Source organism: Penicillium macrosclerotiorum (genome assembly GCF_028827735.1).
Source record: "Penicillium macrosclerotiorum strain IBT 26536 chromosome Unknown utg000003l_segment0_segment0, whole genome shotgun sequence".
Lineage (NCBI taxonomy): Eukaryota > Fungi > Ascomycota > Eurotiomycetes > Eurotiales > Aspergillaceae > Penicillium > Penicillium macrosclerotiorum.
This window is the reverse complement of record NW_026643083.1, coordinates 908589-935751: the sequence shown is the minus strand read 5'-3', so window position 1 is coordinate 935751 and position 27163 is coordinate 908589. Positions and strand designations below refer to the sequence as shown.

General features: G+C 48.4%; 14 protein-coding genes across 14 annotated transcripts; 6 read left to right on the top strand and 8 right to left on the bottom strand.

Moving 5' to 3' along the window:
* Nucleotides 1–715: 715 nt before the first annotated feature.
* Nucleotides 716–2458, top strand: N7462_003237 (cytochrome P450; the record flags this gene model as incomplete). The annotated part of the gene is made up of 4 exons (XM_057074963.1): nucleotides 716–934; nucleotides 1002–1635; nucleotides 1700–2022; nucleotides 2084–2458. 4 exons carry the CDS (start codon nucleotides 716–718, stop codon nucleotides 2456–2458), a joined length of 1551 nt encoding a protein of 516 aa, XP_056934468.1.
* A 514-nt stretch (nucleotides 2459–2972) lies between these two features.
* N7462_003236 (putative C6 transcription factor) lies at nucleotides 2973–5313 on the top strand (the record flags this gene model as incomplete). The annotated part of the gene is made up of 3 exons (XM_057074962.1): nucleotides 2973–3085; nucleotides 3150–4071; nucleotides 4126–5313. The coding sequence occupies 3 exons, from the start codon at nucleotides 2973–2975 to the stop codon at nucleotides 5311–5313; spliced, it is 2223 nt and encodes a 740-aa protein (XP_056934467.1).
* A 239-nt stretch (nucleotides 5314–5552) lies between these two features.
* On the bottom strand, nucleotides 5553–6464 carry N7462_003235 (DUF1445 domain protein; the record flags this gene model as incomplete). The annotated part of the gene is made up of 2 exons (XM_057074961.1): nucleotides 5553–5696; nucleotides 5772–6464. 2 exons carry the CDS (start codon nucleotides 6462–6464, stop codon nucleotides 5553–5555), a joined length of 837 nt encoding a protein of 278 aa, XP_056934466.1.
* Nucleotides 6465–7076: 612 nt separating this feature from the next.
* N7462_003234 (allantoate permease family MFS transporter) lies at nucleotides 7077–8749 on the top strand (the record flags this gene model as incomplete). The annotated part of the gene is made up of 4 exons (XM_057074960.1): nucleotides 7077–7302; nucleotides 7368–7791; nucleotides 7846–8248; nucleotides 8318–8749. The coding sequence occupies 4 exons, from the start codon at nucleotides 7077–7079 to the stop codon at nucleotides 8747–8749; spliced, it is 1485 nt and encodes a 494-aa protein (XP_056934465.1).
* Nucleotides 8750–9461: 712 nt separating this feature from the next.
* N7462_003233 (putative xylosidase/arabinosidase) lies at nucleotides 9462–10790 on the bottom strand (the record flags this gene model as incomplete). Its single annotated transcript, XM_057074959.1, has 1 exon — nucleotides 9462–10790. One exon carries the CDS (start codon nucleotides 10788–10790, stop codon nucleotides 9462–9464), a length of 1329 nt encoding a protein of 442 aa, XP_056934464.1.
* A 706-nt stretch (nucleotides 10791–11496) lies between these two features.
* Nucleotides 11497–13212, top strand: N7462_003232 (putative hexose transporter; the record flags this gene model as incomplete). The annotated part of the gene is made up of 4 exons (XM_057074958.1): nucleotides 11497–11666; nucleotides 11718–12123; nucleotides 12176–12807; nucleotides 12858–13212. 4 exons carry the CDS (start codon nucleotides 11497–11499, stop codon nucleotides 13210–13212), a joined length of 1563 nt encoding a protein of 520 aa, XP_056934463.1.
* A 23-nt stretch (nucleotides 13213–13235) lies between these two features.
* N7462_003231 (amidohydrolase) lies at nucleotides 13236–14858 on the bottom strand (the record flags this gene model as incomplete). The annotated part of the gene is made up of 1 exon (XM_057074957.1): nucleotides 13236–14858. One exon carries the CDS (start codon nucleotides 14856–14858, stop codon nucleotides 13236–13238), a length of 1623 nt encoding a protein of 540 aa, XP_056934462.1.
* Nucleotides 14859–15378: 520 nt separating this feature from the next.
* N7462_003230 (NuoB/complex I 20 kDa subunit family protein) lies at nucleotides 15379–16086 on the bottom strand (the record flags this gene model as incomplete). Its single annotated transcript, XM_057074956.1, has 2 exons — nucleotides 15379–15829; nucleotides 15899–16086. 2 exons carry the CDS (start codon nucleotides 16084–16086, stop codon nucleotides 15379–15381), a joined length of 639 nt encoding a protein of 212 aa, XP_056934461.1.
* Nucleotides 16087–16631: 545 nt separating this feature from the next.
* On the top strand, nucleotides 16632–18617 carry N7462_003229 (fungal specific transcription factor domain-containing protein; the record flags this gene model as incomplete). The annotated part of the gene is made up of 6 exons (XM_057074955.1): nucleotides 16632–17332; nucleotides 17387–17453; nucleotides 17510–17699; nucleotides 17755–17914; nucleotides 17969–18118; nucleotides 18173–18617. 6 exons carry the CDS (start codon nucleotides 16632–16634, stop codon nucleotides 18615–18617), a joined length of 1713 nt encoding a protein of 570 aa, XP_056934460.1.
* A 3349-nt stretch (nucleotides 18618–21966) lies between these two features.
* On the top strand, nucleotides 21967–22786 carry N7462_003228 (HNH endonuclease family protein; the record flags this gene model as incomplete). The annotated part of the gene is made up of 4 exons (XM_057074954.1): nucleotides 21967–22178; nucleotides 22246–22420; nucleotides 22480–22618; nucleotides 22674–22786. 4 exons carry the CDS (start codon nucleotides 21967–21969, stop codon nucleotides 22784–22786), a joined length of 639 nt encoding a protein of 212 aa, XP_056934459.1.
* A 123-nt stretch (nucleotides 22787–22909) lies between these two features.
* Nucleotides 22910–24160, bottom strand: N7462_003227 (fungal Zn binuclear cluster domain-containing protein; the record flags this gene model as incomplete). The annotated part of the gene is made up of 3 exons (XM_057074953.1): nucleotides 22910–23737; nucleotides 23831–24049; nucleotides 24086–24160. The coding sequence occupies 3 exons, from the start codon at nucleotides 24158–24160 to the stop codon at nucleotides 22910–22912; spliced, it is 1122 nt and encodes a 373-aa protein (XP_056934458.1).
* A 20-nt stretch (nucleotides 24161–24180) lies between these two features.
* On the bottom strand, nucleotides 24181–24601 carry N7462_003226 (uncharacterized protein; the record flags this gene model as incomplete). The annotated part of the gene is made up of 2 exons (XM_057074952.1): nucleotides 24181–24369; nucleotides 24437–24601. The coding sequence occupies 2 exons, from the start codon at nucleotides 24599–24601 to the stop codon at nucleotides 24181–24183; spliced, it is 354 nt and encodes a 117-aa protein (XP_056934457.1).
* Nucleotides 24602–24787: 186 nt separating this feature from the next.
* Nucleotides 24788–25516, bottom strand: N7462_003225 (HD domain-containing protein; the record flags this gene model as incomplete). Its single annotated transcript, XM_057074951.1, has 3 exons — nucleotides 24788–25043; nucleotides 25105–25318; nucleotides 25378–25516. The coding sequence occupies 3 exons, from the start codon at nucleotides 25514–25516 to the stop codon at nucleotides 24788–24790; spliced, it is 609 nt and encodes a 202-aa protein (XP_056934456.1).
* Nucleotides 25517–26023: 507 nt separating this feature from the next.
* On the bottom strand, nucleotides 26024–27002 carry N7462_003224 (phytanoyl-CoA dioxygenase family protein; the record flags this gene model as incomplete). The annotated part of the gene is made up of 3 exons (XM_057074950.1): nucleotides 26024–26295; nucleotides 26354–26572; nucleotides 26654–27002. The coding sequence occupies 3 exons, from the start codon at nucleotides 27000–27002 to the stop codon at nucleotides 26024–26026; spliced, it is 840 nt and encodes a 279-aa protein (XP_056934455.1).
* Nucleotides 27003–27163: the final 161 nt, after the last annotated feature.

Below are 27163 nucleotides of genomic sequence, written 5' to 3'. Positions count from 1 at the left end.
TTGTCTTTTGCTTGTACATCTTGGGGCCATCAATTTGGGCCATAGTTGTACCGCTGGGATTTTGGCCTCTCCTTTGCACGGGCGTCTTGGCATTTGTATATAGTATACCTCATAAGTTGACAATATTTCTTCTTTTCTTTTCTTCTTTTCTAGCTAATTTCGACTACCTAGTTACGTGGCCCTTTATTTTCAGATCCGATCTTCTCTGGCATGAATACCTGACGCACATAGATTGCATTGTATTGCAAAGCCTTCCTCTACACATACGGGACGGCAGGTCGTTGATTCCGCGATCCCCCCAGAGGAAGCGACCATACAACGGGCTTCATTTTTCCGACAGGCAGAAAGCACAAGAACCGGCATAAGTGGCAACTAGCCGGTCAGAGTGGTTTCCTGACGGGGTTCTGCGCATATCATCGTGCAACCTCGATGCTCTCCGAGGTCCATTTACAACCGGGGACGGAACGCTCATTCCGCACCAGAGTGGAGACCTATGCCGCCGACCGATGATTTTGCAACGCCGCTGAATGGTCGACTTTGTACAAGAGGATGGGGAAGTGGGTTTGAGTGGAGGGACGAGTGGATCTTGCCATCCCCGGCGATAGCCAGACTTGCAGAGCCAGCCGGAAATAGAGCCGTCCAGCTTGCGCGATAAATGAGGCTGCGTGCCCCTCATTTGTGACGAAAACCGCGCAGAGTCCAGCAACAGGCCACCATGACGCTCCAAACGCTTGCTATCGCCGTCGTTACGGTCGTATACTTGATCATCCGCTATTTGAACCGCACCGACGTGCCTAAGATCAAAGGGCTGCCTGAGATCCCTGGTGTTCCTCTGTTCGGCAATCTTCTACAACTGGGCGACCAACATGCTACAGTAGCTGGGAAATGGGCTAAGAAGTTCGGGCCAGTGTTCCAGGTGCGCATGGGAAACAAGGTACGTACCTCGAACACAGAGAGACCACGACCTCAAAACTGAGCTGATTAATGTATCAAATGCGTAGCGAATTGTATTTGCCAATAGCTTCGACTCGGTGCGGCAGCTGTGGATCAAGGATCAGTCGGCTCTTATCTCGCGGCCGACTTTCCACACCTTCCACAGTGTCGTTTCGAGCTCCCAGGGTTTCACTATCGGCACATCCCCTTGGGATGAATCCTGCAAACGCCGTCGCAAGGCGGCTGCGACCGCACTCAACCGTCCTGCCGTGCAGTCATACATGCCTATTATTGACCTCGAAGCCAACTCCAGCATTAAGGAGTTGTATCGCGATAGCAAGAACGGCACGATTGACATCAACCCCACCGCATACTTCCAACGCTTTGCCCTCAATACTAGTTTGACTCTGAACTATGGTTTCCGTATTGAAGGAAATGTGGATGACCAGCTATTGAAAGAGATCGTCGATGTGGAGCGTGGCGTGTCCAATTTCCGCAGCACCTCGAACAATTGGCAAGACTATATCCCATTGCTGCGCATTTTCCCCAAGATGAACAACGAAGCGGAGGAATTCCGAGCTCGTCGCGATAAATACCTCACTTTCCTTCTTGACATGCTTAAGGACCGCATCGCGAAAGGCACTGACAAGCCATGCATCACGGGTAACATTATCAAGGATCCTGAAGCCAAGTTGAATGACGGTTTGTTTATCCCATCAAAACTACCTAGAAAAACAATAGACAATAGCGGGCTGACCATTCAAAGCGGAGGTCAAATCGATCTGTCTGACCATGGTGTCGGCTGGCCTGGATACTGTTCCTGGTAATTTGATCATGGGTATTGCGTACTTGGCATCCGAGGATGGCATCCGGATTCAGAAGAAGGCCTACGAGGAAATCATGCAAGTTTACCCTAACGGGGATGCCTGGGAAAAGTGTCTGGTGGAAGAAAAGGTTCCCTACGTGACTGCCTTGGTCAAGGAGACTTTACGGTTCTGGACCGTTATCCCCATCTGCCTTCCCCGAGAGAGCACCAAAGACATCGTGTGGAATGGAACCACAATTCCCGCTGGCACAACTTTCTTTATGGTAAGCTTTCAACGTCCTCGGTGCTATAACAGTCCCTGTATGTGATTCCTGACGTCAACAGAATGCATGGGCCGCCGACTACGACGAGGACCACTTTAAACAAGCGGACAAGTTCATCCCGGAGCGCTACCTTGAGCTCGGTGATGGTTCTGGCACCCCTCATTATGGATATGGCGCTGGGTCGCGCATGTGTGCTGGCTCCCACCTGGCGAACCGTGAACTTTACACGGCTTTCATTCGCCTGATCACGGCATTCGAGATGCACCCGCCTAAGCAATCAAGCGACCGTGCCGTTTTGAATGCGATCGAGTGCAATGCTATCCCCACTGCCTTGACAACTGAGCCAAAGCCATTCAAGGTTAGTTTCATTCCACGAGATGCCAAGAAGCTTGAGCAGTGGATTTCCGAGAGCGATGAGCGAACAAAGGATCTGTGATCATCTGGTTATGATTGCAATTTGACGACTTTCTGCATTCTATTGCTTTTTGTTGGACTTTTAGGTGAGAGCCTATTGGAATTGTATATCACAATTTTGGGGATTAGAAGAAGTATCATAGCCCGTCGAAAACAAATTGGCACATAGGGCATTTGTAAAATTCACTGGAAATCGGGGAGGTCGAAATGATCCTGGCTGCCTTGACGCATGAGATTTTGAATGAGATATTCCACACTTACATGATCCCTTCAAAGTGATGAAAGAAACCAGTAATGACTCGCCAGTAAAACGTAAAAGGCTCGGTGGAGTCCTCCATGACCAACGTTGCGGTTTCCATTCGACACCGCGTGAAGAACCAAGCGCCGCGATCGTGCCAAGTCTGGGGTCTTTCTGGGGCTGCGGAATCCCCCGCACCCGTTCCTCTTCCTCCTTTCCACTCTCGTACCCCCTGGTGTCCTTCCGGCTTGCCATCCAATAACTCAGCCGGCACTAATCCCTCATTGAGTTATTGGATATGGAAAACTTGCAGCCACCGATACCTCAGGGCTGGGAGGAGCCGCCGTCTGCAGAACAGTCGCTGGAAGAGCGACCACAGAAGAAACGCCGCAAGTACATCGCGCTAGCTTGGTACCTTACCCGGTCTCCCAACTCATGATTCAGAATCGCTTTTTATTGACATTTCACTTGGTAGCAATGAATGCAAGCGTCGAAAAATCAAGTGCAATGGGGAAACGCCTTGCCAGCGATGTGGCCGGCTGCGTGTCGAGTGCATTTACGTCGAAAACCCTCGGCCTCTCAACATGAGCGAGGCGGAGTACGCTGTTTCACAACCTGGAATCCTTGGATCATTCACTGATGAAAACAATATTTCTAGGAATTTCGAGCGACTTTTTGACCAAATGAAATCGATGCAAGACCAGATCGCCTCGCTGTCGGCTACGGTCCGGTCGATGGCGCACAATGAAACCTCACCCATCGGGGTTGGCAGGGCTCGCTCAAGTGTCACCGGTCCCGTAACAGGCTCCTACGGACTCATTCCAGCACAACGTCCGCTCCGACGGGTGTCTACGTTCACGAAAAATCCATTCCAGGGCCCGACAACCTCTGCTTTCAGTTTTGACTTGGCAAAATCCAGTCTACAGAGACGAGGAATTGTAGAGCGAACTGATCCCAGCGATGACGCCGAGGGCGATTTAACTCAGGAGCCGTCGCCCTTGGCCTCTCCATCCGCGCCAGACCGTGAATTCGACCTTCGTCAAGCGGTTGACCCCCTATGGTCCCTCCCGAAAAGCGAAGCGGTGCGACTGTGTAAGGTCTATGAAGAGGAGATGGGCATTATGTACCCGGTATTGGAGCTGCCTCAGCTTCTAGAGCAGGTGGATTCGCTGTATGGGTTGATGCATAGCGCTGTTGAGCCGGGCATAAAACCTAACGGCCAGGTGGACAAGGACGATATCTATATTCTCAGGTTGGTGTTCGCATGCGCCTTGACAGCCGAGGCGAGCGGACGTAGCGAAAAGGCTATTGCGCTGTTTGACAGTGTGCGGGAAGTCCAGGATAATTGTGTTTGGGGCCCACCCGAGATCAAAAACATCATCTTTCTGACTCTTGTTGTAAGTAGCCACGACAAACCAAAAACCGATTTGATCAAGCTGACTGGGCAATAGTCCATATTCTACTTTCAGATGGATGAAGAAACCCTGGCTTGGCGAACCATTGGCATTGTAGAACGCATGTGCCTCGAAAAGGGCCTTCACCGACGAGAAACCCTCAATCAGCCTGCGATAATCAGTGCCGGGAGAGATCGTGTATTACGACTCTTTTGGTCGATCTATATCCTTGACATGCGTTGGAGCTTTGGCACAGGAATGCCATTCTCACTAGAGGACACAGACATCGACCCTTGGCTTCCAGAGCCCGAAGAAAAGACCCCGTACTTGCGCGTCATGATCCGGTACAGTCGGATTGCGGCCAAAGTCTGGAAATTCATTTCGGCGTTCAATAATACAAACGAGATCAAGAAAGACGAGATGAATTATTTGGACTGGCAAGTCTTACGCTGGGTAGACGATATTCCTGACGAGTTGCGCCTCAACCAGCTCAACGCCTCCGGTTCCAATGGAGCCCCCGAAGATCCTCGAAGTCTACAACGTCTTCGGGCATTGTTGTATCTACGAGCTAATCAGCTACGTATGCTTATTCACCGTCCAGTCCTGCACACAGCTGGTCATATTATGCGCTCTCCGGATGAGTCAGAGGTTGTTGTGACTATCGCGAAAGATACTATTCGATTCATCACTCAGCTCAACGAAACATCGGACATCTACCAGTTACAGCAGGTCGCATTTAACTGGTTCCTGGTATCTGCTCTGGCTGTTCTATTTCTGGCCGTCTCACAAGCTCCGACCCAATTTAGTGGGTCTTGCAAAGAAGAGTTCTACTGGGCTCTGGAGCTGGTGAAGGGATTTTCAACCAAATCATACATTTCGAGGCGGCTCTGGAAATCTATCCGTAGCCTTCGCAAGCTGGGCCCACAGCTCGGGCTAGGGGTACAGAAAGGCAAACCACCTAATTCAAGTGGTGCTGAGACTGGCCAGCAAGACTCCTCCCAGGTCCATGAATCTCCCATTCAAGGTCCAGGGTCGAGTACAAATAGCCAGACCCCTCTGGATGGAGCTCAGATGACACAGGAACTGATGGAGTGGTTTGAAGCGGTTGGTAACCTTGAGGATCAAATTATGGGAGTTGGAACAGGTCCAGTACCCGAGGATGCCTCATGGCAACAGATGCCCAATGGTTCGTTCATGTTTGACTATGGCGCAGAGCTGTCGAGTGTGATGAAAGATTGTTTTTAGGCACAAGACGCTAGATGCTAGATAATAGATTCTAGGAGGTGCGGCTCGTCCGTTCTTGGCCCTAAATAATGAACGATCATGCATTGGCTATGGTGCCTTCCACTGGCGTCTATGAGATATTGTTGTCTGAGGCAGTAAGACGATTTCTTGTCCGTTTTCAATGAGTAACAAATGACCTTCAGGACCTCTTATATGGAATGAATGTACTATGACCCAAATCTCAAATGGCCCACCTCCCCTCAGAAGCTCCCTGGTCGTAGCTTTGATAAATCGGCAGAGGTCCAGTCAGTGACTAGCATATGCCCTGGCTCATGAGCAAAGACAAGTCCGTCTATTTGATGACCGGCTGCCTCAACCGCCATTTGCGGAGTCACACCGCATGCCTACAGAGATTTCTAGTGAGAATTACCGAATGGCTGGCGCTCTGATACCGAAAATATGATCTAGATGGAACCTACCCAAAATACGGGAACCTCCCCTTCCTTGAACACCTGTGGATCTCCAAAGTCGGGCGTGTCAATGTTGACAATTCCCAGCTGCTTGGCTCCATCCCAGCCCCAAGCCACGGGCTCGCCGTGGGTGGAAAGATACGGACGTGTGACTTCTCGTACACGGTCGATCTGGTCTAGTTGATATGGACGCATTGAGACAATGCAATTGGCCCCAGTGAAAATTCCCGCTGGCAATAGAGGAATATTCGATCGATACATTGCGACAATGGTGTTGGTCTGCTGGTGTCGGGGTTGTAAACCAGCGGCCGTGAGTGCATCTTCGAACGAGAACGAGCATCCTATCAAGAATCCCACATGGCTGGACTTCCATACATCAAGCAGATCTTGACGAGTCTCCAAATACTTCCCACCTTGATATACTCGATATCGCGGGAAATCGGTTCGAATGTCAAAATCGGCAGACTGAATGCAGGCCGCGGGCTCGATAGAACGGGCATCGCCTGGGATAATGGTCTTGCCTAACAAGGGACACGAAACGGGATTCCGGAGGCACAGATCATGGAAATCGACCGCATATCGCGCTGGTAATACCAATAGATTAGCTTGCAGATATCCTGGTGCGATTCCAGCTGTGTTGGTCAATCGGTTCGCGCGACATAACAATCGTGCCTCTTGCGCTGTGACGACAATGCTGCCCATGATGTACTGTTCGTCAAAGAAAAGATATTTCGATGAACTGAAGTATAGGTTGGATCCCCAAGCTCATTCAAGCGACCTGATGCCTGATAGCCTCGGATATCCTTGTCTAATCTCCAAATATGGATCCACAGTACTCATTTCATCCTATCGGGTTCCACTTGCCGATGGTCTGGGGAAGTCGGAGCTTCTCCGCGCCAACCGGAATGACAAGTTGGCCAATCACCAATGGCGACGAGCGGGATAGAGAATGGCCTGCCTCAATTAGCAAAGATCCACAGTGATAGACGGGAGGCGTCAGGAGTCCGAGGTGGTAAACCAGCAATCAGATTTCTCGTGGCCCCGTTCTATCATGAAGCCCATCGGGCCGATGCCCCATCCCTGCCAATCCGTGTGGTTTGGATGGCCAGAGATAGGAAGGGATCCTCACCCCCTCCCTCCACCTCTGCTATCTTGCAGCTTCTTGGCTTGTGGCGGGGCGGCGTCAAGGTTATCGTATGAGATAATCGGAAACCTTGCTTTGCTTATAGCCATATAGTACGGCTTTTCCATCCTGGTTTGTCCATCCGTCTTCATATACCTATTCCTATCATTGAGGCACAACGACCTGTCATCATGGACACTGACAGTCACCGTGATGGGGTGGTCGAATTGGAACCGACATTGTCGGTTCAGAAAGACCAAGATCACGATGGGACACATGAAACATTGGCTGGAGAAGCTCTTGATGTGGTGTTGGACCCGAGACTGGAACAAAAATTGCTCGTCAAGCTGGATATGGCATTTGTACCTATCATCATGCTTACCTATTTGTCATGCTTTTTGGATCGCTCTAACATCGGTACGAAATGCGTAGCTAGAGATCCTGTCAACTGAATGTGAAATCGTTAGCTAATAGAAGCACAGGAAATGTGAAGGTTGCCAACATGCCGGAAGATATCAATGCCTCTGATAGCCAGTTTTCCACTGCCGTGTCCATCTTCTATGTCACTTATGTGTTATTCGAGTCACCGTGGGCAGTCCTCATGAAGAAACTCACTCCCCGAAATATCCTTACGGGCCTTTGCATTGTGTGGTCGCTGACCACTATTTTCACGGGGTTCATCGAGTCAGTGGGTTCGTTGTATGCCACGCGGCTAATTCTCGGGGCCTGTGAAGCGGGTTTGTTTCCATGCCTGAACCTCTACTTGACCATGGTTTACCGCCGAGAGGAACAAGCGAAGCGAGTATCTTACTTGATGAGCTGTGCGGCTATTTCGGGCGCCGTTGGCGGTCTACTGGCCTACGCACTCTTGCATATGGACGGGATCGGAGGCAAAGCGGGCTGGAGGTAGGTTTCCTCTAATGATGAGTCTCTCCCTTACTTTGACTGACTCATTCTTAGGTGGGTTTATATTATTGAAGGTCTCTTCAGTGCTGTCTGTGCCATTCTCATCTGGTTTGGACTGCCGAATAATCCAGCCGAAGCCTATTTCCTCAACGAGGAAGAGAAATGGATGATGCGCGTGCGCAACGAGCAGCGTCGTAAGTATCTGGGGAGCGGAGAATTCAGCTGGGAAGAAATGCGCATTGCTCTGGGGGACCCGAAACTTTTCTTGTCGGGCCTTATTCAGTTCTGCCAAGATATCCTTCTGTATGGATTCAGCACCTTCCTGCCGACCATCTTGGAAGGAATGGGGTATAACTCTCTCATGAGCAATGTGTTGACTGTCCCCGTCTACATCTGGGCTGCGGTTGTTTTCATCACGGTGGCCTTCTGCTCAGACCGTTATTCAAAGTTTGCATCGGTAAGTTGATAAAATACGTATATATGCTTGAAAGTATGCTTGAAAGTACGCAACACTGACAGTCTTCAGTTCATTTTCATCGCGAACATATTCGGTATTATCGGCTACATTTTGTTGCTTGCAGTGAAGAACACCTCTGTGCAATATTTCGCAACATTCTTGATCGGCATTGCAACATATACTGGTGTTGGCCTCAATGTGGCCTGGCTAAACGTGAACATTGCTCCACATTATCGACGCGCTTTGGAGATCGGATTGCAACAGACGATGGGCAACTGCGCAGGTATTGTCGCGGGCCAAATATATCGCAAATCGCCATATGTACTTGGGAACGCATTTTCTCTTGGCTCACTAGTCATCGCCCAAGGGGCGGTGAGTTGTCTAGGATTTTACTTGAGGCGCGAAAACAAGATCAAGGATGAGATTATAGGCAGCGATCGGGAAGATACCCGGCGTGTTCGGACAGGCGACAGGGCCCTTGATTTCAAGTACCATTATTGAAGGGTATCCACGTGCTGAGGCGGAAGAGCTTCCAGTTATTCGTCGCAATACTTTCTCTAAAAATGGAATGAAACAAAAGTATAAACTAGTCATTGATTGCCTAGATCCAAGTTGCGATTGGGTGGCGAACCGTGGGACGAAGAGCTGATCTTGCGGAATGACGCACACGACACGGCGCACGTATAGATCGGGGACTGGTACCGAATGGTACAAAATCATTGAGATATCGCGCAGAAGATCTAAAATTTGTTCTCCCAAATCTCCCTTATTGGACATTGCTATGATCTACTATCTCAGAGGTAACTAAACTAGTCACCGTCTCGGCCAATTTTCTCGAATATCCCGCTACACTACACGACGGCGAAATACGCAAACCACCTCAGCGTCATTTCTTGGACGTGATCGAATAATGGGTCTTTGCATGTCATTTCCTCGCCATCGCCGGCATCCGATGATGGGAATGGGCGGCGGATGGGGGCCACCTCCTCGGCATCATTATGGAGGTGGAATGGGATACGGCGGCGGATGGGGAGGGCATCCCGGGGGTGGTTGGGGAGGCGGGTACGGGCGAGCGTCGGGCTTCGGTGGGCCCCGACCGGGATGTGGCCCAGGTGGTGGATTTGGCGGCGGTGGCAGGCGTGGGCGACGATGGTAAATGGGATTTCTGTACAGTGATATCCTGGGTGATCGTGGAAAGAACCATCAAGGCGCCCTATAACGGCAACTCAACATTCGAGACTTCAACATCCACGACAAAATCCGAGAATTCGACTTCAACATCTTCACCAGTTGCAAACAACCCAATCACCGGGCCGGTAAAGTCGAAGTCTGTCATTACTGCTGTATCGACCTTCTGCATGCATTCTGAGCCTCCTTGACCATCTTCGAAGACGAAACTGAGGGTTTCCTCCGTGTAAATGATTTTTAATGTTATGTATTCGTCCAATGAAGTCTTTTGCACGAGATTTTTTTGATATGATTGTGCTCGGTTCATTCCCTCAAAGATAACACTTTGCTCTTCGAAATCCGCGGTGATGCTTAAGAAGCGATGCTCATCCTTATAGAGCGCCAACCCTGCTCGAACGTGCCGTGTCGCACGAGGATTCGCCAATATAACGGTTGCGATCCCAACAAGCTTTCGTTGTCTCTGGCCAACAAAAGTGACAGCTCGATGAACCTCATCGAGCCCAGCAGGACTAGCACGGATCTTAATCCGGTTATCGGACATGTGATAATCTTCTAGATTCGGATCTCTCAAGTACACCCATGAAACTTCAGGTGACAGGTATAGAGAGTTCGAATTGATGACCGACGGAGACCCCCGAGAGGCCACGACACCCTTGATAACAGGCCATTCATTACTTTCCCATTCGGCGGCGGCCAGGAATGTCTCCCGGCCCATGATAGACCGTCCTTCTAATAATCGCACTCCGATCATGACCACCCACCATCGCCCTTGTTGATCTTGGAATAAGTCACCATGACCTGTATTCTGGACATATTGGGTTGTTCCATATGCAGTGTACAGCGGGTTCTTAGAATGACTTTCGAAAGGGCCCCAAACGCTCTTTGACCGAGCTATACTGAGCATATGGTGACGAAAGGTGCCCCCTTCAGCACACAGAAGATAATACCAGCCGTCCTTCTTGTAGATATGGGGCCCTTCGGTATATTTCTTCGCCCAACCAGTCCAGATGAGTGCTGGCTCTGTAAGTATTTTCCCAGTTTCGATGTCAATTTCCAGGTTGAAAATCTCGAAATCCGGACCTGTCTTGCAGAGTTGTACGTATACTCTGTCGTCGTCAAATAGTAAAGAGGGGTCTATACCTGGAAATGGGAAAATAATAGGATCGGACCATTCCCCTGAAAGGATGTTTTTGGTGTGAATGATGAACTGTTCACTATACTCATCCCCGATATTGGAGGAATTGTGAATAATATTTGTACAGATGATATAGGTGACACCGTCGTGATGGCGAATGGTCGGAGCGTAGAGCCCACCCGTGCCAACCATCATTGTCCCATCATCCCATGGGTGCATCCAGGTCCTCGCTTTGTACAAGGAAAGCTGCGCTGGTCGATTGATAGCATTTCCTGCACGATTCTAATTATTATCGCGTTCTTTTCTCGTCTGGGACATTGTATTATTACCAATATGAGTCCATGTCTTTAAATCCGGCGATGAGTAAATCGGAAGACCTGGAAATAAATGAAAACTAGAGTTGACTAGGAAGAATGTGCCATCTATCAAGCATATCGATGGGTCGGGCGCGAAGCCAGGAATTATTGGGTTACTGTGTTCCGTGTCCATGTTTGGCAGTGCAAATGTTTCCGCCGCAAATCCTTTCGAAGGATGCGAAATCATCAAGTGTTCTTTCCAGGCTATTTGAATCCTTGTGGCGTCGAGCCATTTGCCCGTTGAGACACGGTCGTTCATCCGTGTATAGCAGGCTAAACGATGCGTTGGCTGATTACCCCACATCTTTACAGGAGTATAGGCTAAAATATGAACTTGGTAAGGAATTTACAGCAACTTGATCCTGTGATGGTCTTTGTCTCCGGAAAAATTCAAAAATCGAAGTCGGTCAGTTCCACTACTTATTATTGCCTGGTTCCACTGCTGTTGTAGATAGGGAAACTTTGGAGGCAACCGCCCCATGACAAAATTGGACCCAGACTAGTCTTTTGATATCGTTGAAGACAAAAAGAAGAGAACTGTACATACAAATCGGAATACTCATTTCCCAATGGCCCACGATTCTAAGCTCCTCGAGCCACCAAAAGGCCAATATTTTTTGGCTGGACGGACTTTTCAGCGGGTTAAATGGTGGAAAAGACCCAACATGCGCCTTTTATACTTCTATATTGCGGTTCTAATCGCGACTAATACGGCCAATGGATTCGATAACTCCATGATGTAAGTATTTTAATTTGGATGCCCGACAGTCGCTCCTGCTGAACCACTCAGGAATGGGCTACAATCGTTATCCTACTGGCAGGATTACTTCAATCATCCCAAAGGACCAACCCTCGGCTTGTTTAACTGTGTCATGAGTGCCGGAGCTCTAACTGGCCTCGTGTTCCTACCTTATATGCTAGATCATTTCGGACGCAAGCCGTGTATAGTCTTTGGTTCTTTCTTCATGCTCCTTGGAGTGGCGTTGCAGTCAGGGTCTATAAATTTCTCGATGTTTGTAGGGGCAAGATATATTCTTGGGTTTGGAGATATCATTGTCATCTGTACAGCACCACTTCTCATTACGGAAATTGCACCAGCCCAAGATCGAGCTATTCTGGTCACGATAGCTGGTGCGACATACCATTCTGGTGCTTTCATCGCGGCGTGGACCACATATGGAACGCTGAAGATTAAAGTGAGTTAACCTTCTTGTGGGTAATTATAGATTTTGCTAACAAACAGATAAGAACGAATGGTCGTGGAGAGCACCTAGTCTAATTCAAGGACTATTCACGTTGCTTATGCTGGCAGTGGTGTGGTGGATTCCAGAGAGTCCAAGATATTACATCTCAAAGGACCAGCCAGAGAAAGGACTGCAAATTCTAGCCCACTACCACGCGGAAGGAAATGAAGATGACGAAGTAGTTCAACTTGAGTACATAGAGATCACGACAGCAATTGCCATGGAAAGGAATTCTGAACACTCGAGTTCATTTCTGGACTTTCTGCGCACCCCAGGGAACCGCAAAAGAACATTGATTATCATTACTTTCGGTCTTTTCGCCCAGTGGTCAGGAAACGGATTAGTTTCCTACTACTTGAACCTAATCATGGATAGTATCGGTATCACTGATCCCAACAAGCAGCTGTTGATCAATGGTGCTCTCACTTCCTTCAGTCTCGTTACAAATGTTTTCTTCAGCTTTTTTGTTGACCGATGGGGGCGAAGACCTATCATGATTGTAAGCTCCGCAGGGATGCTAGCTTCTTTCGTGGTCTGGACAGCCCTTTCAGCACGATACGACATACATGCCAGTCCGAGCCTGGGATCAGGAGTGTTGGGCATGATTTTCATCTATTACCTCTTCTATAATCTGAAGTTAGTTCCTCTTTCTTACTCCAGTTGGGGTCCTTGACTGACAGGTTTAGGTCGGGTTTGATCGCAAGCTATACCACAGAAATTCTGCCATACAGCATGCGAGCAAAGGGCTATACAATTATGGAATTTGCTATGTATATTGCGTTGTTCTTCAATCAGTACGTCAATCCGATCGCTCTAAATAACATCCACTGGCGCTATTATATCTTCTATTGCTGCTTCCTGGCAGTGGAGATTGTCGTCATTTGGGTGTTTTATGTGGAAACACGTTATGTGCCGTTGGAAGAGATCACCAAGTTGTTCGATGGCGAAGACGTTGTTGCAGCAACAAACGTGGAGATGGAAAAGGCAATTGAATCAGGCAAGGGATTCACGACGGCTGTTCACATTGAGCAGGCGAATTGACCGGTTCAAATGCGGGAGACAAATCAAACACCGTCAGCAATATCAAACACTTTTTCACCTTTGTACCAAGTTTGACAGACTTGGGCTTCTAGCAATTTATCAGGATTCCAATTCATATCAATTATCACGAAATCAGCTTGTAGGCCTGGCCTTAAGCTTCCAGTCCACGAATCGGCAAACCCCGCAAAGGCCGCCCCCGATGTAGCTGCAGAGACCGCGGTGGCAAGAGGGAGAGCAAATTGAGCATTAACTGTCTCAGTCATGGTAGGTTCAAGAGCTGAACGGCGTGTAGTAGCATTGTAAAGGTTTGGCAAAGGCAGATGCTTTGCGGTAGGTGCATCGGTACCAAATACTAAGGGTGCACCACTGTCGGCAAAGTCCCGGTAGGCAAATGCTCGATTGCAGCGGTGTTCGCCAATAAGCCCTTGCCACGCGCCGAATGTAGCCGGGTCCGAATGAACCGGCTGAACCGAAGCAATAATACCGAGATCTCCTAGTCGCTTGGCATCTTCAGGCGTTGTGAGTTCAAGGTGCTCGATACGATGGCGACAGTCGCGAAGATTTTGGACTTCAGAAAGACAATTGATGGCATCACGGACCGTCCGGTCGCCTATGGCATGAAGGGCACACTGCAAACCAGAATTCGTGGCTCGTTGTACGGCCTCTTTCATGGCTGGTGCAGGCCAGATCGGTTCAACCAGATCTGTAAGGCCACCATAAGGCTGGAGCAGGCCTGCAGTGCAACCATCCACCGTTCCATCACATATGAGTTTAATTCCATTGATCCGTAATGCGGGGGAATTGGCAGAGTTGTAGTCTTTGTGCAATTCAATTGCTCGATCGATGACACGATGAAACTCCGCATGATCACGAGTATACGGGATCAACCAATGGGCCCCGATATGCAAAGGGGGATCACCATATCGATTGCGATACAAATTCAACGCTTCCCAGTTCATCTCGTCCATGGCCATGTCGACTAGGCCGGTGTACCCAGCCCTACGATGGGCCGACAATGCTGCCTCAATCGCTGCTATCCTTTTCTCTGCTGACGCAGCCTGATTCAAGAACGGCCAGACGACATTAAATTGCACCGCCTCGTCCACCAAACCAGATGGTCGGCCATCCGGAAGGCGATGAATGGTGCCTCCTGGTGGGTCGGACATTGAATCTACCTGAAGCTCCCTGATTGCGGCACTATTGCACCAAGTCGAGTGCAGATCGAGGGATTCAATATAGATCGGTCGAGGATCTAGATCATCTATCGCAGATGCCAGAGCTGTACCGCCAGTGACAACTTGCAGCCATCCGCGGCAGAGGATTCGCGGCTCGGAAGGATTTTGTGCAGCGTAAGACTTGATTGCATCGCGGATCTCACTCAGCGACTTGCACTGCAGGAGATCTAGCTTCTGCAAGGATAAGCCGAAGTTGAGAATGTGTACATGGCCATCAATAAACCCAGGAAGGATGGCCCGACCGTTCAAGTCGACGGTGGTCCCTTTCAATTGAGCCTGGCGAACCCGCTCGTCATTGACGGAGCCCACGTACAAAATCTGGGACCCGTCAATCACTAGGGATGAGGCAAAGCTATTACCCGAGGACTCTGGGTGAAATACGCGCCCATTGGTAAATACGGTGACCGGCATGATGGCGAGGAGGACTGGAGCAAGGAAGACCCTGGTCGCGTGGGTGCCCGCGTTGGCGGCAGAAAATAGCCCGCGGGGTTCAACGGTGACGTAGCCGCGTTCGCCGAGGCGGAGAGAATCTCGAGCGATAGGGGCAGTTATCTTAACCAATTGTGCCCCATAAATACATATTAAAAACTAATTAATGTCCGAAATTGAAAAATTGGTATCTCCCACCCCCGAAACGTCGGTGATATCCCTTCAGAAGATGTTTCAAGTGGTGTTCGTCGTTGCTGATCGACCTCCACATTCTTATATAGTAAAAGGAAAACCTGGGGTCCTCATCCGAAAATATGTCAATAGATCGACCGGTAGAGCACACTGATATCATTCGTGTACTGTAGCTGAGCATCCATATAGAGCAGGATGAACATGATTGCGATCATGAAGTTTGTATAGATTTTCCGCCACGATTTCCTGGTGAAAAGCCAAGTATATATTTTGAATAGAATATACAAGATTGACAGACAATACCCTTCAATCAGCGCCTATACCACATTCGCGTCACCTGTGTCCTCCGCATCTTTTTCTGAAGGAGAAAAAGACCCTGCAGAAGAGCCTCTGCAGTTGGTGGACATCCAGGCACATAGATGTCGACAGGCACAATGCGGTCTACGCCCCGTACCACACTGTAGCTGTAGTGATAGTATCCTCCACCATTGGCGCAACTACCCATGCTAATCACCCATCGCGGTTCCGGCATTTGATCATATAATAGCCTCAATGCTGGAGCCATCTTGTTGACAACTGTACCGGCCACGATCATGACATCCGCTTGTCGGGGCGAAGCACGGAAGATAATACCCAGTCGATCCTGGTCGTAACGCGGCATTGACGTATGCATCATTTCAATTCCACAGCATGCAAGACCGAACGATAGAGGCCATAGCGATCCTTGTCGCCCCCAGTTCACCAAATCGTCCGCCTTTGCCCTAATCAACGTCAGAAGGTCAGCACTGAATCAAACGAGGTGCTGCTTCACCATCCAGTATCGAACATACAGAAGGTATCCTGCCGTTCCAGTTTTCTGCGGTTTCTCCGACACAGACTTTGATATAGTGGCCCGATGATTGGAAGGTGTGCTTAAGTGTCGCATCATCGGGATCGGCTTGGACGAGGAGACACCCAATTGCCCCTTCCATGGATTTGAGCGATGAAGGATGGGCCAATAACCTGAACTCAAAGACATGATGCTTAATCAAAACAAAAGAGAGAAAAACAAAAGTCAAATATTTAAAAAGTCTCTCTTTTTCCTTTTGGGGGTTCACTTATTTCTCCCAAATGCTACTGGTGAACATCCAATCACACGGGAGAGTGTACATTTCATCCAATCACCTGGGTTTAAATTCGGCGACTTGGTGGGTACCACTTCTCCAACTTCGCCGAACCCAGGACGTTGAGTTCACACAACAGTCAAGCAACTACTCCTGTCGTAACAAACATATGCCTCGCAGAAGCGCAGCAGTCAAGGTCGCCTGCTGTTTCTGCCATGAACGACGGGTCAAATGCGACCGCCGCGAAGGTGTAGCATGTTCTAATTGCCGGAATGCCCGGCTCGTGTGTGAACCTATTATTTCCCGGCGTGGACGGTAAAACCCACGAAGCGAGCTCTTCATATTGAATGTTTGGTATTGACATAGGTCTAGAAAACGAAAACTTCCTATATTACCGATTGGAGCTGGTTCACAGAATTCTCTGTGTGTCCCATTCCACAACATCCCATATGGAGGAGTGATGACTTCGAGTCCATCCTTGGGCACCCATCATGATCGCAGTGACAGGGAGCCGCTGCAGCAAAGCCAATATTTTCCAGCTCGCGAACCTGGTGGCAAGGTACCATACGTTGGAGATTCTTCGAATCTCAACTACTTGATCCAACAATTTGGAAATCCCTTTGAGGGAACGTCCGATGCGCCCCCACTCCAAGACCGTCTCCAAGGCGCCATGCTGGCCCGGATGGGCAGCTCTACGGCCCAAGAAATTGAGAGATTCCACGCATCTACTAAAGAAAACCTTGTAAATCAAGGAGCATTTGATCTACCATCACAGGAGACTAGCAAAGCTCTTCTCGATGCTTACTTTAATTACTCACTTGCTGCGCTACCCATTCTAGATAAGTCAAGGTTTCTTGTCAGCCTCACAGATGGTACCTTTTCGCACTTACTATTGAACGCAGTCTACATCGCGGCCACCACTTACTGTGCGGACTCTGTGATTGCTGATGGTGGATTTGCGTCCAGATACTCAGCGAGCCTCACTTTTTACCGGCGAGCAAAATTGCTTTATGATGCTGGATATGAAACCGATGCGATCAAAATGATACAGGCCACATTCCTCATGTGCCATTGGTGGAGTGGACTTCTAGAGCACAAAGACCCTTGGTACTGGCTTGGTATCTCTGCAGGGATAGCACAGGCTTTGGGAATGAATCAAGCGTGGGTCTTATCGTTTCCCTAGCACGGACAAATTAGACTGACACAATACTCTAGGAAATCATATCTTCACCTTGAAGAAAAAGATCGCAAAATATGGCGAAGGCTGTGGTGGATGGTTTATGTCAGTTTATGCGTGGAATGTTTCGAGCCTGTGATCTGCCTAACATTCTGGACTAGGCCATGGACATTAACTTGTCTATGCTTCTCGATCGCCCACCTCATGTACAAGGGAGACTTTGCAATGTTGACACTCTCTCAGAGACAGACTTCGAAGGGCTTGATGAGAATATTGAGTCAGAAAAGGTTGGCCAAACTCTTAGTGAGGCAAATATGTTTGCAGTGAATGCTGTTCAGCTGGCTCGCACAGGTAAAATATCCATATTTCCGCTTTAAAATCCCCTATAATCCTGATGACTTTATAGTGGATCGATATTTCACTATCAAACTTGACCAAGGTACTGGACACTCTCAGGACATTTGTTTAGAACAGATTTCGTTGTGGTGGTCATCACTTTCGCCGACATTCCGATCATTGTCAACGAAGAGTAGCACATGGGCAGTCTTAACTGAGATCTTATACCAGTATGATAATCACATTGGAAAGGCCTCTTCGCGATATAAATGCTAAATTTCTAGGGAATACCGGCTACTTTTGCATCGGAGCAATCCAAGATTTTCTCAGAACATAGGATCAGATACTCCGACGTTTGAGATATGTACAGCGATATCACACTTGCTGGAAATCATTATGACGAATGATTTAGTATACGCCGCTGCAGCCAGCATGTACGTTTCCTGAATGATATCGCTTCAAGTCTGTCACGCTAAAGTCCTTTTCAGAATCGCCCCCGTGCTGTCGGTGCTCTCGATTTACATAGCCAATATTCATCGAGGGGATAGCGGTATCCGGCTCATTTCAGAGCATCGCGCTCATTTCTGTATGGCGATACTTGACAAGTTGCAAGATAGATTGCCGGTGGTTGGCGCCTTCTTTCCGATCTATGAGGCCCTTCTCAGCCGGAAGAGAGGGCGAGATTCTTCGAAGGACCTACCAACAGGATCCCCGATACTACATAGCCGTCCCCAAGCTGAGACTCGCAGCAGTCTTGCTAATCTTGGACCAGCTGGAGGCTTGTTTGACCAAATTCTGCAGGACAACACGAACGCATCGTTCTCCTTTTCACTTCCTTTCGGCAGCCTATTTGAAGATATCTTTATGGGCTCACCTTCTCAGCCTACATCTTTCAATGAAGATGAAACGTCTTGTTCTTATAAATATCCCTGATTATGGCACATGACTTCCATCCAAGTGGTTTTGTTCTCAAGTAAATGCAAAGCACCATCAATTGGTCAAATATCTTTGAGTGTGAAGAGTGGCACAAATGTAGTATTAATACGTGATAGGTACGGCGGAAAGTGACGCTTTTGGGTCAAATTCTGCAAGTTCACGGAGATTTGGAAATAAATCTGTATATAATACACATGATTAGTATAGTTGCACGACTGTGTATTATTGTCCAAATTTTTAAACGCATCTGAGCCTCAACTTATGTGTTGCAACATATGTGTCAGACTTCTTTCTGTTCCTATGTATCAAGAAAAGAAATTCCTACAATAGACTGGCATTCTATATTCCGTAGATAATTCGGACCGATATCGGAATATCCAAGATCCGAAGTTCGTAATTAATAGTGGATCGGAGGCCTTCCGTTGCTCCATTGCCGTTGCCTCTTGAGGGAACCTGATCTTATGATCGCTATCACATTCTTTGCAGTGTCATCACTGTTTCCTTCACTCCATGCTTTCAATACCCCTGACAAAGGCATCGGGGCAGTCACTAGCTTATCGAAGCCTCAAATGAGCTCGCCGTAGAACCGGAGGGACATGGCGGGAGATGCAACCCCATCTTCGGTTACAGCCATCCCTGGCAAAGCTTACCGACAGGCACGACGTCGGCCAGCTCATTTGCGCACTAAGACTGGCTGCTTAACGTGTAAGTTATAGTGCTTTTCATCTTCCCATGCGAACTGTAACGAGACTTTGGGCTAGTTATCGTGAGAACCGGCCCTCGTTCTTAATCATAAAGACGCTTTGAATTATATAAACCGTGCTGAGACAGAATAAGGCCGAAGACGAAAAAAAAAGTGTGATGAAACTCCATTACAATGTCTCAGTTGTACTCAACGAAATTTGAGTTGCGTTTGGAATATTCCAGATAGTCCAGGGCCTGGCCATTCTGGCTCAAGAAACAGCTCATCCGATGACGGCTTCAGTGATGGCAACGAGAGCGTTGAACATGGATCAGACCGAAGTCCAGGTAGCGCAATACTTCTACCAAAACAGCTGAAGTCAGTGCCATCGAGTTCTCCCAATAGCTCTATTACCTTGATGGGTTCCTCAGAATCGCTTTCCCTGAAGAAATGGTCTCGAGATGAACCTTCTTTCCCCAGACTCGCGGATGACTTCCATACATTGCTTGGCCTAGGACTCCCTGCTCGCTTGCCAGATTCTTCCGCAATAACTAGGGAAAGCCGACCTCTTTTTGATTTTTTGAGATCTACGTTTCTTCCCCAGTTAATCCGACCTGCAGCCAATGGCCTAATAAGCGATGCTTTGAGCAAAGAAACATTAACGTTGGCCTTTGAAAACCCATTCTGCATGCATGCCTTGCTAGCCTGTTGTGGGGCGGAGATACCAAAAACAGGATTTAATCGACTGGCTCGCTTTCACTATACCCAAGCTGTTGCAGGATTGAGGAGCTTTTTGAACGAAGAGAACCTTCCATCTAGATGGCTGGTCGCTATGCTGACTATTATGATGCTGTGTATATACGAGGTCAGTGACATAATCAAAATGGTAGTGTAACGATATCCTAACATGCGTGAATTGAAAAGAGATCTAAACCCCGCGAGTCTCCTGGGATCAGCATACATCTCGCAGGTGCGGCACGGTTGATTCAACTCCATTCCCACGCCTATATAAGCAATTCCCAAATCACTATCTCCACAATGAATAAGGCCATGCATCGATTGGCTTGTGAGTCTTTCATCTTTCACGTGGCAACTAGTCTTCCTTTCCGAGATACGGGAAACTCTTTTGCTGAAATTGAAGTTTCCCTTTCAATGGCCGAAGAGGCCATTCACCAACACTTCCTACCGGAGCTGTTCACACATCCAGATTCACCGGTTCTTGGAATCCCACCTCAGGTATTCCGATGCATTTACAAGGTTTATCGGTTATACCAGGCATCATACCAAGAAAATATCGATTTTGAGACTTGCCAGCAACTTGATCTCGACCTTCGTCGATGGAACGATTGCTTAGAGTCATCCCTGCAGGGCACTCTAAACGCAGTAGCAGATTGGGATAATAAGAACGATAACACACGGACCACTCTCCCACAATGGCAAACCAAAGCACTGCGCCAAACTGCCTTCATTGGACCGAGACTATATATTATCGGTTGTCGGATCCTGGTACATCGCATGTCTTTTGCTGCATCTAACCAAGAATTCAATATACTCATCCAAGAAGGAATGAAAGTGGTCCTGCAGCTTCAACCATCGAAAGACTACTTTGCTGATTATTACTGCTGGCCTCTGCTTACGATTGGAAGGAGCTTAACGCAACCATCCGATCGGGAGATTCTTCTTAATCAAGTCCTTGCTTTTTGGAGATTTACAAATAACGGCACCATGAGGCGGCTTGCTAATATGCTTCAAAATTATTGGCAATCATATGGTCCGATGTCATTAACAACAGAAGCACAGTTGGGAGGGTATTATTCTAGTGATTGTGAAACTGAGGAGGAAAAGCGTGCATTTTAGCGTATTGGCACCACAATCCCCCGGGTATTCCATTCAAATACTTTCAAAAGAAATGACAGAAGATCAAGCCTCTCCCTAATCAGGCCAAAATTCTAAATCTGGTAATCTATCTTTGCTTAGTATATACGTTCCTTGGAGATACTTGGGAAAATAGGACACTAATCTCCATTAGAGGACCAACTGAGCAACATTGACCTAGGAGGTTCTCTTTTGGGCACGTAGAATACTATACACCAGTTTCATAATCTGCTGCCATCATGTAAGCTATTACTATTCACTAATCATTCTAATCCCTTACTCAATTTTTCTTGCGGCAGTCTCGTATACTTACGTGCATAACTGTCCCATTATTCGTCACTTTGGACCATGTCCGACCCCTCAACCATCCACACAGAGCTCAAGTTTCATGCAGGTGGTATCTGTAGATTCAGGGACAGGCGATCGAATTGAACAGCTGCCAATCGCACAGCCCAGATTGCCCACTTGCAAGGCGATATGAACCCCGTTTTGCAGCGCCAAGCAAACAGCCAAGACCTGGGCGCGACCGATGTTACTCTGCATCAGAACCCGAAACAAGCAACTCCCGGCCGTTCAGGGTCTCGAAATGCGGAATCCCGTCGGGATACTCCAGCGCATAACACTATATAGAGTTCTTGACTCCCGTTCTCATATCAGGGGAAAGTGGAAGTATTTACACTTTCACATTCCTCCTTGGGGCTTGAAAATCGTTGGCTGGTATTTTACCTCATATCTTCCACCACCTAAAGGAAGCCGAAGCACACCATACAGTTTGAGCAGTCAATAATAATGGGCTTCTTTCAGATGAAAAAGGCCCTAGTGAGCCTGATAATAGTTCATCCCATCCTGATTGCCAGCTTGCCTTTGCCTGAACCTACGCCACCAGATATTCCCTCTGCTTCAACCGCCAAGAGTGAGCTGGCGTCGCTCACAGTTGCAGCCCAGGGTTCACAGGATGGGTATTCTCGTGACAAGTTCCCACACTGGATTACGCAGAATGGGTGAATCTTCCATTTTCCTTCATGTCTCTTGTGTCGACCAAGAAGGTATTAATCGAAAACTTTGTAGGAGCTGTGATACGCGTGATGTTGTCCTCAAGCGCGATGGAACCAACGTAGTACAAAGCTCTAGCGGTTGCACCACGACCAGTGGCACATGGGTCTCCCCGTATGATGGAGCGACGTGGACTCAATCGAGCGATGTGGACATTGACCATCTTGTTCCGCTCTCAAATGCGTGGAAGGTACCTAGCCTCTTTCGATAATTTTTTTGGCTATGTGCAGTGCTGATAATCGAGAGTAGTCCGGTGCCTCCGAGTGGACAACCGCTCAACGGCAGTCTTTCGCCAATGATCTCACACATCCGCAGTTACTGGCTGTGACTGACAATGTTAACGAATCAAAGGGTGACAAGGGGCCTGAGGAATGGAAGCCGCCGCTGGGTAAGAATATGATTGACTTTCACCGTGCTACAATTGTCAAGCTAATGAGAAGTAGAATCATATTATTGCACCTACGCGGAGATGTGGGTCCAAGTCAAGACCTACTATAAACTGACCATTACTTCGGACGAAAAGGCCGCCCTTTCTGAGATGCTAGATACTTGTTAAAGTCTGGATATTGCAAGATTTGGCTATATTTGATCACAGGATCACGGCGGTCCCTGCAATTTGATCTTGCAAAGAAATTAGTAGAACGAAACAAAGCGTACTAGTCATCCCGAATTCATCACATCATGTTGTTCCATTCAATAGCGCCTGCAGCCCCATAGTCCTGTATCGCCGACAATCACCGGTCTCAGAATCTCTTTCACAGGGCCAGATATTTTGAAGTCTTCGCAAAACCCATACCGCCTGGCCTCCAGATTGTGCCGTGGTTAAATGCGATATCGACTTCTGCATCAGGTCTTTCTCGCACGGACGGTAGGCCACAGCCCCCAAAATAGTCAACGGCCAGAGGAGAAAGCTCGTGAAATGAGAACTTGTATCCAAAAGAGGAATAAGTTGAGAGGCTTGTTCAAAACAGGCCTCGATCACTCTCTCGATCTCCTCGGGGAATAGGAAAGGGTTCATTTTTGAAAGCAAAATTTCCATAGCTAGAACAAATAGAGTTTCCACGACCTCTTCACTTGCTCGCATACAGTCGGCCCAGTAGCGGAATTGATGGTTCAGCTGGTTCCACTTGAATATTTCGCTGTCATTCAACGCATATGAGATACGAGCCAGCTTGGTGATATCTGCAATCAAGATAAAGAATTTGTACGGCACATGAAGAATAGGCTGTGTTGCCACGGCCGACTGTGTCTCTGCCAAGCTGCCGTGTGTCGGATCAGAGAAGTAGAGATGCAATTTGGAAGCTTCATGCGAGTCAGATAGTACATCAAGGGATGGTTCAAATATCATCATCAATGATGCGTGATATACGAAAGACTCCACGCATATTCGATCGAATACCGCAGGCGCCTGAGGGCACCTTGGCCATCGCGGGCGACGGTTCGTAAGGATGGCACTTGAAGCCATGACATGCGGTCTGACATTGGGCGGAACATCTTTTCGAGAGTTCTAGAGTTGGGTTAATTTCCATCATTGTCTTCTTCTGCTATGAGGACACCGAAATATGCAGGAGGGAAGATAGCTTAGTTGGTAGGTGCCTACCTCAAACACGGACAGTGTGACTACCGTCGCCAGAAGAGCATCTTCTATAATGAGTTCCTTTCGGGAGAGGACCTCCTGCAGGCCCTGAATGGTTTGAATATAGCTCTCTATTGCTCGATGGACCGGCCAGCCCGACGGTGAAGCCAGCTCCATCCCTGCGACCGATACCAAGGCACCCATCAGGGGGTAAAATTCCAGGGCCAGTTGAAGCATATAGTTCTGGTCCATATACCTTGAAAGTGATCTTTTTCTTACCATCCGTGGAAGGACTTTGGAAGCAAAATACCGATAGAGATAGCAGTGTTCTTGGAGTTGAAATGGCGGTGGCATGGAGACTGGCGGCGGCAACTCTATATCAAACAGTCCCAGCCCTGAGTGTGAAGGACGATATAAGGATGGCTGAACTGAGCTCTGAAGTCGTCGGGTTCTACGTCCATCTGTGACTTCCATGCCAGACGGCCATTCACAGTGGAGGCCATTCCGGGCGCAGCCAGTGCACCGTGGGCGCGACTCGTCGCACTTCTTGCGGCGTTTCCGACCTTGAAATGGTTAATCACAATGACAATGTCAGTCTATGGCCATGAAAGCCTTGCTCACATTGCATACAGCCGGTTCTAGTCCGGAGCTTAGCCGTCGAGACTGTCGCCATTTCGCAGCGGCATGGAAACGAGAGGGGGAATTCAAGTGCGGGGATTGGCCGAACTCTTGGGTCGGCCTCGGTCCGTGTTCAATGGCCACCTTGACAAGATAGCAGATGGCCGAAGAGGACATATATCGGAATCGTAAAAAAAACATATTCTGCTCCATATCTGAGTCTGATTGTGCATGTATGAACACCGAATACAAGCTGGCAAAGAGTACATATAAACGAATTGGACCTTAGACAGTAATGAAAAGAAATACAGCCAGCTGCCCATTACAACAGTAATTTCATGATTTTTCTCTCAAGTCAGTTTCCTACAGCGATGTCTCGTGTGTCAAGTGGGCAGTAATCATGTCCAAATAAGTTCGCGCGCGTGGGGTGGTGTCTTCTACACCCTCCAACTTGGCTGCATCGTCCCACAGCCTGAGCGAAACCATTGACTCCCGGAGCGGGTCTCGTTCAAATTCTTCCAGCTCAGATCCTTGAAACGGACCTCCTTGAAAGGCCAAGGAACGTTGTGAAGCTGAGGATAAAGAGTCGTAGTATGCACGATTGATGGCAGTAAGGTATCTACACATAAATTTGTCAGGTCTACCATCAAACACGGTTTCGGGACTGCAAGGGGAAGCACCTTTTGGCTGCAACATGACTGTTTACAAGCTTGCAGACTGTTTGACTGAATCCCAAGGATTGAAGGTATGCAGCGCCAATGGCCTCGTGGCCTACACGGCCCACGTTCTCCGTACTTCCCCGAAGATTCATGCGAACCTCCTTAGTTGATTCCAAGGGAATGATTTGGCCAATGTCATGGAGCAGAGCTGCAATCACCAGCTCATCATCAGCACCTATGGGATAAAATTTTAGCATCAATGCTATATAAACTTGCAACGAACCAAAATCCTACCAGATTTCTGGGCCTGATGAGCTGCCTGCAAACAGTGCTCTAGTTGGCTGATGGACTCGCCAATATAGTCGCCCTGGCCATACTGCTCCAGAGCACTCACTAGCCTGTCGGCCTTAGTGGATGGCGATAGTGACTCCATTATGACAGAAGAAGACACGGAGACAAGTTCAAAATTGAGGACAGTGGAAAATTTGAAGTCAACTATCGAAATGGGCAAAAGCCAGAAGACTTAACAAGAATTTAGCGAAAGAGAAAAAAATGAGCGGGGAGGGGGAATCCCGCCCTTTTATGTACTGGAGGTTCCAAACTCCCGGCCTTTTGTACGTGAACCACACTATGGATCAGACAAACTTGGATGAAATTGAATTTATGGTCCTTCATACATCCGAGATTTCATATTCCTGACAATCTTAGCTTCTTCCAAATTCTACTTCTGTAAACCGAGCTTCTTTTAAACATATAATCAAAAAGACTTCTATTTCTTCATTGTCATCTATTTTTACATGTCTCCCTCTGGCCGGTGTGGTATCAATAGCCTAGCACTGCCTACATTGGGAATAATGAAATTTCCTCTTTCCCTTTCTTTTCTCCTCCAGCTTCTTCTACTTTTTTTTGCTAGCTATGGTGATTATATCTCAAAGAAAACCTAAACTGCCGGCACAGCTTGTGCCTTGGCGTTCGGATCTACTGTCAACATAGGGGTGCCAAAGGCGTAACGCACTCGCCCCGCCTCATACGACTCGCCCTGCTTTCGCATATGGGTCGCCGGCCACAGCTTTTGCCGGTCTTCATAGTACTGATCATGCAGATCTCCCTCAGCGGCACAGTTGTAAGTCGCGTAGATGGCGCGACGGGCCTTGGAGCTGGTGTTGGCACCGCTGCGATGGGCCAAATAGGATCCGAAGACCAAGATATCACCTAGCGTTCAGAACCTCAGTCTCATTTTCCAACCTACGATATGAATGAAGTGACTTACCTGGCTGGAGATCACAGGGGGTCCAAGTTTGACTCTTGACCCAGGCGGGTTCAATGCAACGATCCTCGCCTAGAGGCACCTCCATGCGGTGGCTGCCGTTGACCACTTCCAGGCCGCCGTTAGCCGCGTTCATCGTATCCACGGCGGCTAAGATCGTCAAGTGTTTGATGTTCTTGACGTGAGTGTATGCGTTGGCATCAATATGCGGGTCAAAGCCGCCTGATGAAATTGAAAATATAGTGAGTAAGAAGGCTCACAAAGTGGGTCCGAGGAGTATGTTCGATATTGGCTTCCACTCACCACTTCCAGCAAGCTTGTAGTTGATCTTTTCCTTGAACAACAGCATGTCCTCGCCCGCTAGCTGCTGCAACGTACTCGTCGCACGCTGGCCACGAAGAAAACTGTCGAATCCCAGGTGGCTGTTGGCGAAGTTCTCTGTTCGGCACAAGACCCGGTCGCCTTGACCATTGACCTCCTCATACGGCATCCAGGGCACTCCGGGGGTCCGCGGCAAGTCATGCACCTCCTGGGCCCATTGCTGCAGGAGCTCGACCTCGTCGCCTTTGAAGAACCCGGGCACGAGCAGATAGCCGCGCTCCTGGAAGCTCTGGAGCTGCTCGGCGGTCAATGCGTAGTGGTAGTTGTCCATGCTGCAGACAGAAACCCAATCAAGTCCAAGAATGGGGAGAAAAAAAGAATGCAGATATGGAATATAAAACAACCAAGGAGAGAAGAGGGGAATGGAGGGAGGAACGTGCTGGTGGGATTGGCATCTGTCGTTGCTTGCGTTTTATAGATCCTCAAATGGCG